Genomic DNA, 17,759 nt, shown 5'->3' with positions numbered 1-17,759 from the left:
TTCCTTTAGGTTGTGCACCGTCTCCAGGTGCTTATGATGTTAAAACTTCAGAAGTATTAAAAGGACCAGTATCATTTCAGAAATCACAAAGATTTAAAAAACAAAAAGGTAATGGAATACAAAATAAAATAATGGTTATTTGATCTCATAAATTTTAAAGTTATGAATAACAGTACTTAAATTAGAAGTTACTATAGTATTTCCAAAAATGTGAAGCTATAGTTATATTTAAATTTTCTTACTTGATGAATTTACAAAAGAGTCAACTACATAATAATGCTTTGATCATCCCACTATTGCATAACCAATAAAATTAAGTAAGATACTGACACAGATACATCATTTCTCTTTTGGTAATCACCTTAACCTGTCAGGGAATAGTAGGAAAATCAGAAAAGGGTTGGTTGTGTTAATACTATTGTGCAACTAATTGTTTGGACATGTACAGTCAAGAATGGAACTTTGTACTTCTTCACTAATAATCACAATAAGAAATTTGGAAATTGGGTTTTGTCTATGTTTCAAGCGTGTAAGCACCAACCAAGATCTGTACAATCTATTTTATTGTAGAGTCTCAACAAAATCTTAATGTTGACAGAGATACTACCTTGCCTGCTTCAGCAAGAAAAGTTAAGACTTTGGGATTAAAGGTGAGGAATTCTGATATTCTGTCTGGTTTATCACCTAAATCGTGAAAACATTTCTGAAAGGTATTTTATTTGACTATAATGGATTAAGTGTATAAATTAAGGTTGTAAATCTATAAATTAATAAAAAATATTATCATTAGGACTCTACCAAGATTTATATTTCTGCCTGCATCATTACTAAATAAACCATGCCTATAATTCAGAATTACAAAATAGTCTCCACTTCTCAGTCATTTCTATCTAGATAAATTGTCTCACACCTAATAAGCCTTTAAAAAGTATGCAATGCTTTGATTTGGTAGTTACTGTCATTTGCATTGTGTGGTGGTGTTTGTGCAGAGGGGTAAGTATTGGTGAAGAAAAAGGGGGAAAAAATGCATTCTAATGCCTAAAAGAGATGTGCTGCTCAGAAACTACCAAGGAGTGGTGAGAGATTAAATTATTCAGGTTATAGTTTATGCTACATGTTATTATTGTTTCCATTAGTTTTTAAAGGAAGTTGTAGTTTCTTTCTTTCTTTCTTTTTTTTTTTAAGTTGTAGTTTCTTAAGTTGCAAGAAGTGATTTGTTAATGTGGAAAAGATGCAGAGTTGGGAAACCAAGGCTGTAGATTAAGCTTAGACTCATTCATTTGTTTACCAATTATCTAAGTCTCTTGTTTTATAATATAGGGTTTCATTATACATTATGGAAGTGACCAGCCACATGTGGCTATTGACCACTTGAAAGTGAGAGCTAAGTTTTTAGTATTATTTGATTTTAATTAATATATTTTTAAAAACTGATACTTGACTCTTTGGTTGGAAAATGTAAATGTTTTTTGAAACATCTTGGGTATGTGAATATACTTTTTCATCCATATTTCATGAAATCTAAATATAGATAGCTATTTCTCTTTTAGCTTTTTTTTTTTTTTAAGTGGTCTCCACACCTAGAGTAGCAGCATGGAGCCCAATGTGGGGCATGAACTCACAAACCTGAAATCATGAGTCAGTTGTTTAACCAGCTGAGCCACCCAGGCGCCCCATAGATAGCTATTTATGATGAAACTTTAGCATCTGAATTAAGATGTGCTGCAAGAGTAAATAAAATACAGAGCAAAGTTTGAAGACAGTACAAAACATATAAAATATCTCATAATAATTTTACACTAATGACATATTAAAATAATACTTTTTACTTTTATAGTAAAGTAAAAATATTAAATATATTTATTATATCATTAAATATACATTTGTATATTATTTATATATTTGTGATATATTAGTATATATTAATATAATTTTACATAATTATATGTTATTTATTATAATAAATGTGTTTATTATTATATAATTAAATATATTACTAAAATTTTTAGTTTTTAAAATGACTACTAGAGGAGTGCCTGGCTGGCTCAGAAGAATATGTGACTCTTAGTCTTGAGGTCATGCATTTGAGCCCTACATCAGGTATAGAGATTACTTAAAGAAACTTAAAGAAATATATATGACTACTAGAAAATTTGAAAATACATATATGGTTTGTGATGTATTTTTATTGGGCAGCACTGATATAGACAGGCTTTTCTTACACATTGTTTTAAATATATATACAATGGAATATTATTCAGCCATAAAAAGAAATGAAATCTTGCTGTTTGCCATAACATGAACAGAGCTAGAGAGTGATTTCACTCATAAGTGGAATTTAAAAAATAAAAATGAATAAAGGGAAAAAAGAGAGACAAACCAAGAAATAGTCTCTTAACTCTAGAGAACAAACTGATGGTTACCAGAGAGGAGGTCGGTGGGGGGATGAGTGAAATAGGTGATAGAGATTAAGGAGAGCACTTGTCTTGATGAGCACCACGTCTGTATGGAAGTGTCAAGTTACTATATTGTATACCTGAAACTAATATTACACTGTATATTAACTATACTCAAAATTAAAATAAAATAATTTTGTAGTTGATTTAAATTTCTTAACTTGAATTTCTTGAAGAAGCAGTTCTGAAATTTTGAATTAATTACAGAACTCTTAGAAAGCTAAATTACATACATGTTTGTATAAAACCCCTAAATAATAGGCTTTCCTTGATAGAAAATGCCAGCATGTGGGAAATTAATAAATATGAGACTGATGTAGCTTCCCCTAACTTAGAAGCACATAAAACAGGTTGTATTCAATATGTTTATACATTTTCTTCCATTTTAGGTGGAAAGATAGATATTCTGGTTAAGGCCATTATGTCAGAAAGGCTGTTGGATATTGGATATAAAAATACATAGAGCAAAAATTATAGGTCTTTTTAAGAATAAAAGCAATAAGTAGATTAGAATCAGCTTACACCATTTTAATGTTTATGTCTTTTCATCTGTAGTTTTTGGGTTTTTTTTTTTCCTTTTTGGGGGTATCAAAGTTTATTTCTCTTCATAAGATTCTTTTCTTTCTGGGATAGCATAATTAAATATTCAAAATGTATTTCTGTATAAAATTAGAAAGAAGGCACTCAGTAGCTTTATTTCTAAAGCTCCACTTGTTATTTTCCCTGAACTTACTAGGAAAAGCCTAATAATTTATTGCAGTCAAAACTTAAACCTGAAATATTTTAAGATTTAAAGAACCTTTTAAAAAAAAAGAAGAAGAACCTTTTCCTTCTTTTACCAGACAAGTCTCCTACAAAATGTTTAATAGGCTCAATAAAATGTTTAAAATAGAAATTGTTTGGTGAGGAACTTCCCTCTACTTGCTAGATGGGATGCTGCCTGATTCATGAATCACTTAATAAAGCCAATTAGATCTTCAAGGAAAGAAAAGAAAGGGGTGCCTGGCTGACCCAGTCAGTAGAACATAAGACTCTTGATCTTGGGATTCTGAGTTCAAGCTCCACATTGGGGGATAGAGTTTACTGAAAGAAAGAATGAAAAGAAAGAAATTAAATTGTTTAATATTTTTATAACTAAAAATCGAATTTGACTGTGATATTTGTGACACATATTTATCTGTTTTTTGACTTCTTAAATAGAAGGAATCTCAAAAGAATGATAAAGATTTGAAGATACTAGAAAAAGAGGTAAGCAATGCTTTCAACTTAGTTGAAAAATAAATGTGCTATAAAATGGAAAGAGTTACTTAAAGTTAAGAGACAGAGATTCTGTTGCAGTTTGGCAAGTTCTGTTGCAATTGTGTTGCAGATGGTAAAGCAGACCATGGGGACCAGTGCAGGCCAGGTAACTGTGACTTAACTTTGTTAGATACCATGTTGCAGAACATGGTTGTCAGTGTGGTATGCTGGCAAAGTCAAGTTTTAGCAAACTGAGGGGCAGATTCAGGATAACCCTCTTCATGAAAAATTGGTAACTGAAAATTAATGCGTTGGTTTATCACAGTTATGCATAAGTCAAATATTTACATTTACTCATTGCAGGCTAACCTGCAGATAGTGATTAGCTAGAGAATTTCTTAATGGACATGAAATCCCAACAGGTTAGTTCAATTATGACAGTTGTGCTGACCTGACACACCTTCTGTACTATATATATGTATGCCCTATTCAAGGATAAAATGGAGCTGGAGGGTGAACCTAGAACTGTCCTGTCCAATATTAGCCACTCACCACTTGAGACTATTTAAATCCAGTAAAACTAAGAACTCAATTTTTCAACTGCACTAGTCACATTTTAAATGTGCACTAGGGCTGCTTCTCTGAGAGAACACGAAATGGTGAATGGTGCTAGTGTTGCGTCAGGGCTTGGGAGCCTGGGAATGGGAGGCAGGGGCGGCTTTCTCTGAGGCTTTGGCAGCAGCATCTGGGTCCAGGGCCGAGGTCACAGAGCTTTTAGAGGCATTCACAGGACAAGGAGTGGACCTCCATCATGAAGCTGGGCTGCCTGGTCAAGGACAAGAAGATTAAGTCCCTGAAGGATGTCTGTCTCTTTTCCCTGCCCATCACGGAATCTGAGATCATTGACTTCTTTCTGGGGGCATTCCTCAAGGATGAGGTTTTGAAAATCATGCCTGTGCAAAAGCACACCTGTACCAGCCAGCAGACCAGATTCAAGGCATTTGTTGCCATGGGAGATTACAATGGACATGTTGGTCTGGGTGTCAAGTCCCTAAGAAGTAGCCATTGTCATCCATAGGGCCACCATCCTGAAGCTTTCCATCATCCCCCCACAGCAAGGCTACTGGAAGAACAAGATTGGCAAGCCCCACAATATGCCATGCAAGGTTATTGGCTTCTGTGGCTCTGTGCTGATGCATCTCATCCCTGCTCTCAGAGGCACTGGCATTGTCTCAGCCCCTGTGCCCAAGAAGCAACGTACTGATGATGGCTAGTATTGATGACTGCTACACCTTCGCCAGGGGGCTACATTGCCACTCTGGGGAACTTTGCCAGTGCTATTTTTGATGCTATCTCCAAGACCTAGATCTATCTCACCCCCACCTCTGGAAAGAGATGGTGTTCATCAAGTCTCCCTATCAGGAATTCACTGACCATCTTGTAAAGACCCATCTTGTAAAGATCGTTAAATAAATAAGTAAACTTAACTCACTTGTAGGCACTGCAGTGAGTGATACCATACAATTCCACCACGGCAGAAGTCTCTACTGAGCAAAGGTGACTAAAGAACCCACTTACTGGGGTGCCTGGGCGACTCAGTTAGTTGAGCATCCAACTCTTGGTTTTGGCTTGGGTCATATCAGAGTCATGGGATCAAACTCGGTGTTGGGCTTCACACTCAATGTGGAATCTGTTTGAGATTCTCTCCCTCTCCTTCTGCCCCTGCCCCATTCTCAAAATAAATAAAATTAATTTAATTTAAAAAAAGAAGAATCCACTTACTTCCTAAGCATGAGTAAGATAGTCACTGCCGACTTTGCTTTCCTGGCAGTCTTTTTTTCTGTTTCCAATGTTGACCAACTCTGTTTAGTGTACATATGCTTTTGACATATTAAAACCTTCCATTGATTATAGTAAAATGTTGGTTTAGGACCAAGAATGTATCAAGCTAACCTTTCAAATCTCTGCCCTGTTTGCTCTGATTCTTTTAGTATTTAATTATATTGGCCATCATTTTGTTAAGGACACATGCCTACAATATAGGGGTTAATACTTAGAGATGTGATAGCTGAGTCTCAGAGAGATAGCTGGTAAGTGAGTGGCAGTGCCACGATTAGAACTGGTAATTTGGGGATCCCTGGGTGGCGCAGCGGTTTGGCGCCTGCCTTTGGCCCAGGGCGCGATCCTGGAGACCCGGGATCGAATCCCACATCAGGCTCCCGGTGCATGGAGCCTGCTTCTCCCTCTGCCTATGTCTCTGCCTCTCTCTCTCTCTCTCTGTGACTATCATAAATAAATAAAAATTTAAAAAAAAAAAAAAAAAAAAAGAACTGGTAATTTGTGTTAGTTTCTTAATCTTTTAGAATAGAGATTTTAGATAAATACAGCTCTATTTTATTTAAACCCCACAGGATTTATAGTTTGTTTGTTTAAATTGAATTAATTATGAACATTTAGTGAATTGTGGGTGGCTTAGCGATTGAGCACCTCCCTTCAGCCCAGGGCACCATCCTGGTGTCCTGGGATCGAGTCGCACATCGGACTCCCTGCGTGGATCTGGCTTCTCTCTCTGCCTGTGTCTCTGCCTCTCTGTGTCTCTCATGAATAAATAAAGTCTTTAAATAATAATAATTATCAACATTTAAAAGTAGAATTTCATGCAAAACAAAGTCAGATTTCTGGCTTTGTTGAGAAGTCAGAAGTTCTGACAACACTCTCTCCATATTCCCTTCCAGGGCAACAATCTGCTAGGGCCATGCAGAACTGCCTCCTTTAAACTCCATATCTGCTCTTCAGTCCTCACCTGGCTCTCTGTCCTTTATATTATCTGCTTGGCCATGTAGGCATTCGAGGGTACAAACCCTTCTTTTTGTAGCCTTACCTTCTTTAATTGCAAAAGCATGATATAAATAATCTCAGTATTCTTTTTTCTACTTTTGTTTTAAGATTTTATTTATTTATTCATGAGAAACACAGAGAAGAGAGACAGACGGAAACACAGGCAGAGGGAGAAGCAGGCTCCATGCAGGGAGCCTGACATGGGACTCAATCCTGAGTCTCCAGGATCATGCCCTGGGCTGAAGGCGGCGCTAAACCACTGAGCCACCCACGCTGCCACTACTTTTTTTTTTTTTTTTTTTTAAGATTTTTATTTATCCATTCATGAGAGACACAGAGACAGAGAAGCAGAGAGGCAGAGGGAAGCAGGCTCCCCACAGGGAACCCAATGAGGGACTCGATCCCAGAACCCCAGGATCATGACCTGAACAGTAGGCAGACACTCAGCCACTGAGCCACCCAGGTGCCCCTCTTTTTTCTATTTTATAACACTATGCTATAAACATTGGTTGTAAATCAATAATATAAGTATAAATCTTCTGGTAAGGAAACTTAAAGCTCATTCAATCCCTAGCATCTATTTCATAGCCATCTATATATAAATGACGTTTGATACATTTTTAGTTAAACAATTTTGGCTAAAAAAAATACCAAGATTAGTATCAATACTATGCCAATAAGGAAGAGTAGAACATACCTCATGCGACTTAATACAGGTATGCTTTCCTGATACTTTTATACCTAACAAATAATCTATTTTGGTAAATGCTTTATGTGTACTAGAAAGTATTTGCACTTCTTGATATAGTTTAAATATGTCAGTTCAATATGGTTAAAAGTTTTGTTCAAATCCTTATCTGAACTGATATTTTTTTGTCTAGTTTTTCTATTAGCTAGTAAGGAAAGTATTTTCACATTTCCAGCTTTATGGATTACTCCATTTATCTTCTTAATTCTGTCATTTTTTTGCTTTATATATTTTGAAGTTATATTAAGAGCACAACAAATTTAAGATTGTCTTCCTCTTGAAATGACCTTTTCATTATAAAATTCCCTCTATTACTAGTAATACTTTCTGCCTTAAAAGTTTACCTTATATGAAAAAAAAAAAAGTTTACCTTATATGATATTAATATAGCCATCTCAGCTTTCTTTTAATATTTACATGGTAAATCTTTCCTGATCCTTTATTATCAGTCTGTCCATGTCCTTATATTAAAGTACATAGTTTGGGGCACCTGGATGGCTCAGTTGGTTAAGCATCTGCCATCGGCTCAGATCATGATCCCAGGTTCCTGCTCCTCAGGGAGCCTGCTTTTCCCTCTCCCTCTGCCTGCTGCTCCCCCACTTGTGCTTGCTCACTCTTGCTCTCTCACTCTCTATCAAATAAAAAAAAAAATTAAGTGCATGCTTTGTAAATATCTGCGATCATTTTTGTTCAGCCTAAAGCACTGTAGTACTTTTTATTCTGCACGCCTACTGCTGGCAAATGCTCTTAGCTGTTCCTTTCTCTTAAAACATCTGTATGTCACCTTCAAATTTAAAACATATTTTCATTGGGAATAGAGTTTAGATTGGCACTTTTCCCCCTGCATTTTAAACAAATTATTTCATTGTCTCCTGGCTTCCACATTTTCTGTTGTCAGATATGTGGCCACATTTTGTGACATGTGGCACATTTTGTTTTTATTTATTTAAGTAGACTCCATGCCCAATGGAGCCCAACTCGAAGCTTGAACCCATGACCATGAGATTGAAACCAAGAATCGGATGCTTAACTGACTAATCCATGCAGGCGCTCCAGATATGTGATTTGATACTGGTTCTAGTTTTGATCTGTTAATTTCAACAGGAGTGATGGCTTACTGATCATTCGTACTGGAGTACTTATAACATCTACCTAGAAACTCCATTATGCCTTCTTGAAATGAAGAGAACACTTAGCATTTCAAACAATAATTTTTTATAAGATTTTATTTATTTGAGAGAGCGAGAGAGATCACAAATGGGGAGGGGCAAAAGGGGAAGGGAGAAGCAGACTCCCCACTGAGCAAGGAGCACATGATCATGACCGGAGCCAAAGCAGATGCTTAACTGACTGCCCCTCAAACTATAATTTGAGTTCATATAACTAGAGAAAAAAAGAATTCGTATAGGTAGAAATACCTTAAAAGTGAATAGTTTAATTACACTTGGAAGATTACAAGCAAATAAAATCCTCTCTGGATGCCTGGATGGCTCAGTCAGAGGAATGGGTCTCTTGATCTCAGGGTTGTGATTTCGAGCCACACATTGGTGTAGAGAGTACTTAGAAATAAAATCTTGAAAAAAAAAATCCTCTCTGGGCAGCTGGGTGGCTCAGATGGTTAAGCATCTGCCTTTACCTTGGGTCATAATCCCAGAGTCCTGGGATTAGGCCCCAGATCGGGCTCTCTGCTCAGTGGGGAGCCTGCTTCTCCCTCTCCCTCTATTCCCTCCTCTCTTGTGCTCTCTCTCTCTCTCAAATAAACAAAAATAAAATATTTTTTAAAATAACATTTTAAAAACTAAACCCTCTCTTCTTAAACTGCTTACAGATTTTTTTAATGCTTATAGATTTTTAAGACATAAATACAACTGTACAAGCAGTAAAATCAGAATATCTAAAAGCATCATGTCACAGAGGTTTTTCTAGAATTTTAATGTTTTCATATCAATAGCATATAGTTAAGTCAGTACTGTATTGGTGAATCATTCATCACTTTGTTTCTTTCCAGATTCGTGTTCTTGTGCAAGAACGTGGTGCTCAGGACAAGCAGATCCAAGATCTGGAAGCTGAGTTGGAGAAGGTGGAGGCCAAGCTAAATGCTGCAGTCAGGGAGAAAACATCTCTCTCCGCAAGTAATGCTTCACTAGAAAAACAGCTTATTGAGTTAACTAGATCTAATGAGCTACTTAAATCAAAGGTATTTGAACCTGATAATAATATTTATAAATGAATAAAGTAGAAACATGTTGGTTTTTTTCTTATATAGTTGTTAGGGAATTTTAGGCTCTAGGTTGGTCTTTTTCTTCCACCCAATATAGCTTAAATGTTAAGCTGCTTCCAGGAAGAATTATTATTGTCTTTTTTATTATGGTACCTGACACATAAGAGGTGATAAACAAGTTACTTTTGTTTTAATGTCTGATGTTTTCTCACCCTTCTTCAAAGTCACCCCCAGTAAATAAGTAAAACTTGTAGAATATACATCTAGGGCAGCCTGGGTAGCTCAGCGGTTTAGCGCCACCTTCAACCCAGGGTGTGATCCTGGAGACCTGGGATCGAGTCCCACGTCGGGCTCCCTGCATGGAGCCTGCTTCTCCTTCTGCCTGTGTCTCTGCCTCTCTCTCTCTCTCTCTCTCTGTGTCTCTCATGAATAAATAAATAAAATCTTAAAAAAAAAATAAAGAATATACATCTAGAAGTCACTTTAAAGATCTTTTTCGGGCAGCCCGGGTGGTTCAGCGGTTTAGCACCGCATTCAGCCTAGGACGTGATCCTGGAGACCCAGGATCAAGTCCCATGTTGGGCTCCCTGCATGGAGCCTGCTTCTCCCTCTGCTTGTGTCTCTGCCTCTCTCTGTGTCTCTTGTGAATAAATAAATAAAATATTTTAAAAGAGAAGGAAGGAAGGAAGGGAGGGAGGGAGGGAGGGAGGGAGGGAGGGAGGGAGGGAGGGAAAGAAAGAAAGAGAGAGAGAGAGAAAGAAAGAAGGAAGGAAGGAAGGAAGGAAGGAAGGAAGGAAGGAAGAAAGAAAGAAAGAAAGAAAGAAAGAAAGAAAGAAAGAAAGAAAGAAAGGAAAGAAAGAAAAAAGAAAAAAAATGAAAAAGATAGATCTTTCTCTGGGGGTGCCTGGGTGCCTCAGTTGGTTAAGCATCTGCCTTTGGCTCAGGTCATGATCTCAGGGTCCTGGGATCAAGCCTCACATTGGGCTCCCTGCTCAGCAGGAAGTCTGCTTATCCCTCTCCTGCCCCCTCTCCTGCTCTCTCTGCCTTTCCCCCTGCTCATGCTCTCTCTCATTCTCTCTCAATAAAATTTTTTTACAAAAATCTTTCTCTGAAATAAATAATAGCATAACATCAGACTTCCATCTCAAATCCTTTTGGAAATGAAGTGGGAAATCAATAAATTTGTGGATTAAACATGTTTAATAGATAAATTTCATTTATTAATATTATTAGTATTATGTTACTACTAATAGATCTTAAAGGATATAATATGGTCATCTGCTTAGAAGTAGAAGGAGGCTATAAATCACTGTTCAGTTTAATAACAGTCATTTATTGAAGGCCTGTAATGTGCTGAGCTCTTTGATTACAAGGGGAACAAGGGTGCATAAGAATCAAGCATGGGGAAGGGAGCAGATTCCTAGGCCCCACCAAGGGAAATTCTGATTTAGTAGGCCTGGGATGAATCTTGTACTCTACATATTTTAAAATAGACCAGGCAATTCAGATGTATTTTGTTAAACAAGCACAGTTTACAGAATCTTCTCCAAGGAGCTTGGTTTAGAGGTTTGCAGTAGACTCTTCAGCATGTAGAGGTAGACAACCCAAGCAGCTTTCAAAAATAAATCAGAAAGAGGTGCTTGTATATCTCAGTCAGTAGAGCGTGTAACTCTTGATCTCGGGGTCATGAGTTCGAGACCCACATTGGGTGGAGATTACTTAAAAATAAAACCCTCAAAAAAATTTAAATAAATAAACCAGAAAGTCACATTAATCAAAATGAGGGACAAGAACATTAGCCGTGTAAAATCCTGGTGTGGTCAAAGTCTAAATTCTCTACCAGAGTATAATGTTGGTAAATAATAGTCCCAGTAATAGAACAATCAATATTTCTGTGATTTTTATATAGGACCTAGTAAAAAATATTTTTGAATTTTTTTGTTTCTTTTACTTAGTTTTCTGAAGATAATAACCAGAAGACTATGAGAATTCTAAGCCTCGAGTTAATGAAACTTAGAAACAAAAGAGAAACAAAGATGAGGGTGAGTGATGTCTTTGGTGAGTATGCTATTTCTGGATCTGGGGATCTGAACAATTTCTCATTTCCTAAAATATACTTCTGTTGGTAGAATATGATGGCTAAACAGGAAGGCATGGAAGTGAAGCTGCAGGTCACTCAGAAGAATCTGGAGGAGTCTCAGGGGAAAATAGCACAACTTGAGGGGAAACTGTGAGTGACTAAAATAAAAAGGAAATTATTAAGTGTGACTAATTCTTGACTTACCTCTCTCACCCCACTCTTGTTTATGTAGAGTTAACCGTCCTTCATGCTTGTCTTACTACTTCCTGCTTGCCCTATTTTTCTTCCTGTTTCTCTTCAACTGAGCTCTGATGATTCCCAACATTTTATGCTGAAAAGATGGAAGAATGTTTTAATTTTGTCCATCTTCTATATAAATGAAGAGGAAAGGCCTCATAATCTTTGTTGTAACACCGTCCTATGGAGATGGTAGACCAAAATGGAGGAATATTGATTAGTATAGGAAGCTGTGATTAATGCACAATCCTAGCCTTCTTTTTATTACTGAGCTATAATTACATAGCATAAGTATTCAGTTTGATGACTTTTGACAATTGTATTTGTATTCATTACCCGAACAAGATCAAGAACATTGACATCCTCCCAGAAAATTTTTTTCCGCTCCTTCCTGCTCCCCTGCTCTTCCCTTACTGTGATGTCCCCCAATCTCTGAAACCACTTTCTACTTCCATCATCATAATTAGTTAGGCCTTTTGGGGATGTTTATCACAGTATGTGTGTGTATGTCTCTGTTTAACATAATATTTTTGGCATTTATCTATACTGCTGTATTATAATTTGTTCCTCTATTTCTGAGTATTTCTGAATATCTGCCTGAATATACCTCCATTTGTTTACTATTTCTCTGTTGAAAATTATTTGGGTTTCCAGTTTCTGACTGTTGTGAATAAGACTGCTATGTATCTCTTTTTGTAGACACCAATTTTTACTTTTCAAGAAATAAACATTTAGGATTGGAATTCCTAGGTCAGAGGGTAGTATAGTATATGTATAATGTATTTAAAAAAAATAAAGAAAAAAAAAACTCTTAAGTGAGGGTGCACCTGGGTTAAGCCACTGCCTTCATCTCAGATCATGATCCCAGGGTCCTGGGATCAAACCCCACATTGGACTCCCTCCTCAGTGGGGAGCCTGCTTCTCCCTTTTCCTCTGCTCCTCCTGCTTGTGCTCTCCCTCCCTCTCTCCCTCTCCCTGTCTTACTTTCTCCTCTCTCTCTGTCAAATAAAATCTTGAAAAAAACAAAACCTCAGAAGTGGTTGTACCATTTTATAGTCCCACTTAGCAATGTGTGATAGTTCTAGTTGTTCCCTATCCTCTCCAAAGTTTGATATTGTCAATCTATTTTATTTTGGCCTTTCTACTAGGGAGAAAGTAGTGCCTCATTTGTAATTTTGTTAGTATAAGGGTCGAGCTTCTCTTTCTGTGCTCATTGACCATTCATGTGTATCCTTTTGTGAGGTGTCTATTTAAATTTCTTGCTCATTTTTCAAATTGAGTTGTTTGGAGGAAGTACAACTCCTGAGTAACTGAAGAAAAGGCAACCTGAATCAAAGGCTTTATAGCACACAGAATAGCATTTTGTATGTGTGGTGTATAGGAAAGCTACAAGAAAGATCATTTCTAACACTCAGGATGTTATAGGTAATAATTCTTATCATCATAGCCCTTTTATCAGAATTTATTTGGAAAGCTTAAAAAAAAACTTCAAAGACTATTTGTATATTTTAAATTGTCAACTTGAGAGGTCACGTAAAGTAATGGTTAAGAATTTGGATTCAGTGGTTGAGCATGCAACTCTTGATCTCAAAGTTTTAAGTTCAAGCCAAGCCCCACATTGGATGTAGAGATTATTTTAAAATAAAATCTATAGGGGTGCCTAGGTAGTTCAGTGAGTTGAGCATCTGCCCTCGGCTCAGGTCATAATCCTGGGGTCCTGGGATCAAGCCCTGCTTCTCCCTCTTCTTCTGCTCCTCCTGCTTGTGCTCTCCCTCTCTCACTCTATCCCAAATCAATAAATAAATTCTTTAAAAATAAAAAAATAATAATAAAATAAAAATCTTTTTTAAAAAACCACACACATTTTTAAAAAAGGAAATTTGGACTCTAGAGACAGCCTATCTGATATGGCAGTATTTGGTACAGATTAAGCATTATGTGTGATTATTGTATGTATTGATATATGCAATTTTTTTTCAGTGTTTCAATAGAGAAGGAAAAGACTGATGAAAAATCTGAAACAGAAAAACTCTTAGAATACATCGAAGAAATTAGGTAATATGAATAGTAGTTTTTCATTGGACCTTGTTGATTAGTGATGAATACATCATTTTCAGTTAATTTTCCCTGTGCCTAAATTATGTGCTCTTCAAAAAATTTATTTTAATGCAGTTGTGCATCAGATCAAGTGGAGAAATACAAGCTAGATATTGCGCAATTAGAAGAAAATTTGAAAGAGAAGAATCATGAAGTTGTAAGCCTTAAGCAGTCTCTTGAGGAAAATGTTGTTTTGCTTTCTAAACAAGTAGAAGACCTGAATGCTAAGTGTCAGCTACTCGAAAAAGAAAAAGGTATTTAGATAAGTAATATGTACAATATTTAAGGAAAGTAATGGTATATTAAAACAACTTTTTTTTAGTAATTATGTAAACATATGAATCCTGTTCTCCGAGAATTTTTATCTTTTATAATATTTGTTCTCTGTTTGTTTCAATATATTGCTTGTCTTCATTGAAATATATACAATGGGGCACCCCCCCGTGGCGCAGCGGTTTAGTGCCACCTGCAGCCCGGGGTATGATCCTGGAGACCTGGGATGAGTCCTTCATCGGGCTCCCTGCGTGGAGCCTCCTTCTCCCTCTGCCTGTATCTCTGCCTCTCCTTCTCTCTCTCTCTCTCTCTTTCTCTCTCTGTATCTCTATGAGTAAATAAATAAAATCTTTAAAAATATATATATATATATACAATGGTGCAGTTCTTGACTTCTCCATTGGGTGGCCATTTAAAATGAGAAGATACAGAACCAGGTTTGGAGGTTTAATTACATACTTTAGAATATATATTACATATAGTAAATGATACAAACTTCAGAGTTATGTTTTGGCTTTACTTCTTTGGAAATACTTAATCTGTGTAACATGCTAGTAGCAAAAATGGATATATGGAAATCCGATTTGTCAAAGTTAGTATCTAATTACAGTATTTTTCACTTTTATAGAAGACCTTGTCAACAGGGATAGAGTACGGGATGAAACTCTAAATTCTGAAATGCAAAACTTAAAGGAGAACCTTATTCTTGAAAAACAGGAACATGAAAAACTACGACAAAAAGAATTACAGACTGATTCACTTCTGCAACAAGAAAAGGTAGTTTGCTACAATATAAAAAAAAAATCAACTTGTGCTTATTATATGTCATATATTTCCCAGTGTATCCAAAAACTTCAATTGTATATGTTCTTCTCTCCAACAATTTTATTTTTAGAATCTTATGCCGAATAAATAGTTCTATTTGTTTATCTGCATGTTTATCTGCAGAGATGCGTGACAGGATTATTGATAATGTGAAAAAATTATAAGCAATTGATGAACCAAAATAAGAAAATTGTTTAAAAATATTTTCTGATGGGGGATCCCTGGTGGCTCAGCAATTTAGTGCCTGCCTTCGGCCCAGGGCGCGATCCTGGAGACCCGAGATCGTGTCCCACATTGGGCTCCCTGCATGGAGCCTGCTTCTCCCTCTGCCTGTATCCTGCCTCTCTCTCTCTCTCCTTCTCTGTGTTTCTCATGAATAAATAAATAAATAATCTTTAAAATATATATATATATATATATTTTCTGATGGAGTGCCTGGCTGGCTCAGTTGCTAGAGCATGTGACTCTTGATCTTGGGGTTGTGAGTTCAAGCCACCACCACACTAGGTGTAGAGATTACTTAAAAATAAAATTTAGGGGCGCCTGGATGGCACAGTGGTTGAGAGTCTATCTTTGTCCTGATCCCGGGGTCCTGGGATCAAGTTCCGCATCAGGCTCCTCACAGGGAGCCTGCTCCTCCCTCTGCCTATGTCTCTGCCTGTCTGTGTGCCTCTTGTGAATAAATAAATAAAATCTTTAATAAATAAATAAAGGAAATGTTAAAAATATTTATTTTCTGGCACATTCTTTTTTTTTTTAAGATTTTTATTTATTCATGAGAGACATGAAACTGCTGAGCCACCAGGGCTGCCCTTTTCTGGTACATTCTTGTGTTAGATTACTACTTGGACATTTCCAGTGATGTTATAAAATAGTGTCTAAATGCATGTGAAATAAAACTGACAATTTTTAAGAATCTAGATTACATAAAGAATAATTTACATATCAATGAGAAAAACAGTTCACTGAAATAATGGGCATAGGATGAAAATTCATCATTCTCAGATGTAGAAATTCAGATAATCTATACACATGAAAAGATGCTCTATCTTAGTGATAATCAAAGAAATAGAAATAATTGTTTTTCCCTTACAAGATTGGCACAAACATTTGATATTATATAGCATGTTAGTTAGAGCATAGCAAATAGGTACTAGAATGCACTGATGTGAAATATAACAACTGAAGGAATTAAGTAGATATATATATACTGACTTGAAGATCTCAACAACTATTTTTAGGATTTATTTTTTTTTAATGACCTTTACATATTTAGTTTCTATCATGTTTAAGTATATAAATGTATAGAAAAACACCAGAAGGCATATATACCAAACTAGTGGTTATCTCTACAATGAGAAACTAAGATTGGGGTGGGGTATAGTCAGAGGCAATTTTCACTTTATTTGGATTCTTTTTTATTTTGTTATTTTTTTTCTGCCATCCGGTCCAGCAACTATAGTTATTGTTGGCAAACCTTTCAAATGTTTTTTTGTATCTTAGTATCTAAGAAATGTGTCTCTGTACACTTAGAGGAGTGTAAGAGATGGAAAGAATGCTTATTTACAGTGACCATTCTTTTTTAAAGGCATAGAGCCCTGTTTTTATTTTCAATTGATCTACAACAGTATATATGTTTCAGCTATACAACGTAATGATTCAATATTCATGTATATTACAAAATTATGACAATAAGTCTAATTAGCATCTGTTACCATATATAGCTATAGAATTTTTTTAGTCTGAGAACATTTAAGATCTATTCTCTTAGCAACTTTCAGACATGCAATACAGTATTGTTAACTATAGTCACCACACTGTATGTTACACCCCATGACTAAAGTATCTTTTAACTGGAAGTTTGTATCTTTTGATTCTTTCACCCATTTTGCCCACTCCTGCCTCTGGCAATCACCAATCTTCACTGTAGCTGGGGTTTTTATTTGCTTATTTTTAGATTCCACATACAAATAAGATCATACAGTATTTGTCTTTCTTTGTCTGATTTACTTCATTTATTACAATACCCTCAAAGTCCATCCATAGCATTACATATAACAAGATTTCCTTCTTTTTTTAATGACTAAATAATATTCAACTGTGTATATACCACATTTTCTTTATCCATTCATCTATCAGTAGATCTTTAAGTTTTTTCCATATCTTGGCTATTATAAATGATGCTGAACCTTAAGTGCATATATCTTTTCAAGTTTGTATTTTCATTTTCTTCAGATAAATACTTAGAAGTGGAGTTGTTTGCTTGTATGGCAGTTCTATATTTAATTTTTTGAAGAACATTCATACTGTTCTACATAGTGACTGCACCGATTGATATTCCCACCAAAAGTACACAAGGGTTCCCTCCATATTCTCCCCAACGCTTATTATTTCTTGTCTGTTTTGGTTTTTGCTTTTTTGTTTGTTTGTTTTAAGTAATCTCTATGGCCAAAGTGGGGTTTGAACTCACAACCCCAAGATCGAGTCACATGCTCTACCAACTGAGCCCACCAAGCACCCCTGTTTCTTGTCCTTTTGGTAATAACCATTCTGACAGGTGCAACATACCTGGTGGTTTTGATTTGCATTTCCCTGATGATGAGTTATGTTGAGCATCTTTTCATGTACCTATTGGCTAATTGTATGTCTTCAAGAAATGTCTATTTATATCTGCTGCCCAGTTTTTAATTAGGTTGTTTGAAGTTTTTTCTTTTTTCCTTTTGTTTTTGTTTTAAAGATTTTATT

The 17,759-nt window shown here is 36.0% G+C and overlaps 1 protein-coding gene across 4 annotated transcripts in view; it reads left to right on the top strand.

Moving 5' to 3' along the window:
• Positions 1–17,759, top strand: part of HMMR (hyaluronan mediated motility receptor) — a 46,438-nt gene that overhangs the window by 5,121 nt on the left and 23,558 nt on the right. For 2 of the 4 annotated variants that reach the window (XM_025435049.3, XM_025435047.3), the window contains exons 2-10: positions 10–108; positions 571–650; positions 3,657–3,704; positions 9,290–9,478; positions 11,458–11,544; positions 11,632–11,732; positions 13,800–13,874; positions 13,992–14,170; positions 14,818–14,966. In XM_025435049.3, the coding sequence (XP_025290834.1) occupies positions 10–108; positions 571–650; positions 3,657–3,704; positions 9,290–9,478; positions 11,458–11,544; positions 11,632–11,732; positions 13,800–13,874; positions 13,992–14,170; positions 14,818–14,966 (1,007 nt within the window). Of the gene's footprint in view, positions 1–9; positions 109–570; positions 651–3,654; positions 3,705–9,289; positions 9,479–11,457; positions 11,545–11,631; positions 11,733–13,799; positions 13,875–13,991; positions 14,171–14,817; positions 14,967–17,759 lie in introns of those variants that run through there. The other 2 variants (XM_025435048.3, XM_035715306.2) reach the window with 2 other exon arrangements.

Source organism: Canis lupus, chromosome 4 (assembly GCF_003254725.2).
Source record: "Canis lupus dingo isolate Sandy chromosome 4, ASM325472v2, whole genome shotgun sequence".
NCBI classification, from domain to species: Eukaryota; Metazoa; Chordata; class Mammalia; order Carnivora; family Canidae; genus Canis; species Canis lupus.
The sequence above is the reverse complement of the archived record's forward strand: the minus strand, read 5'-3'. Positions and strand labels throughout refer to the sequence as shown.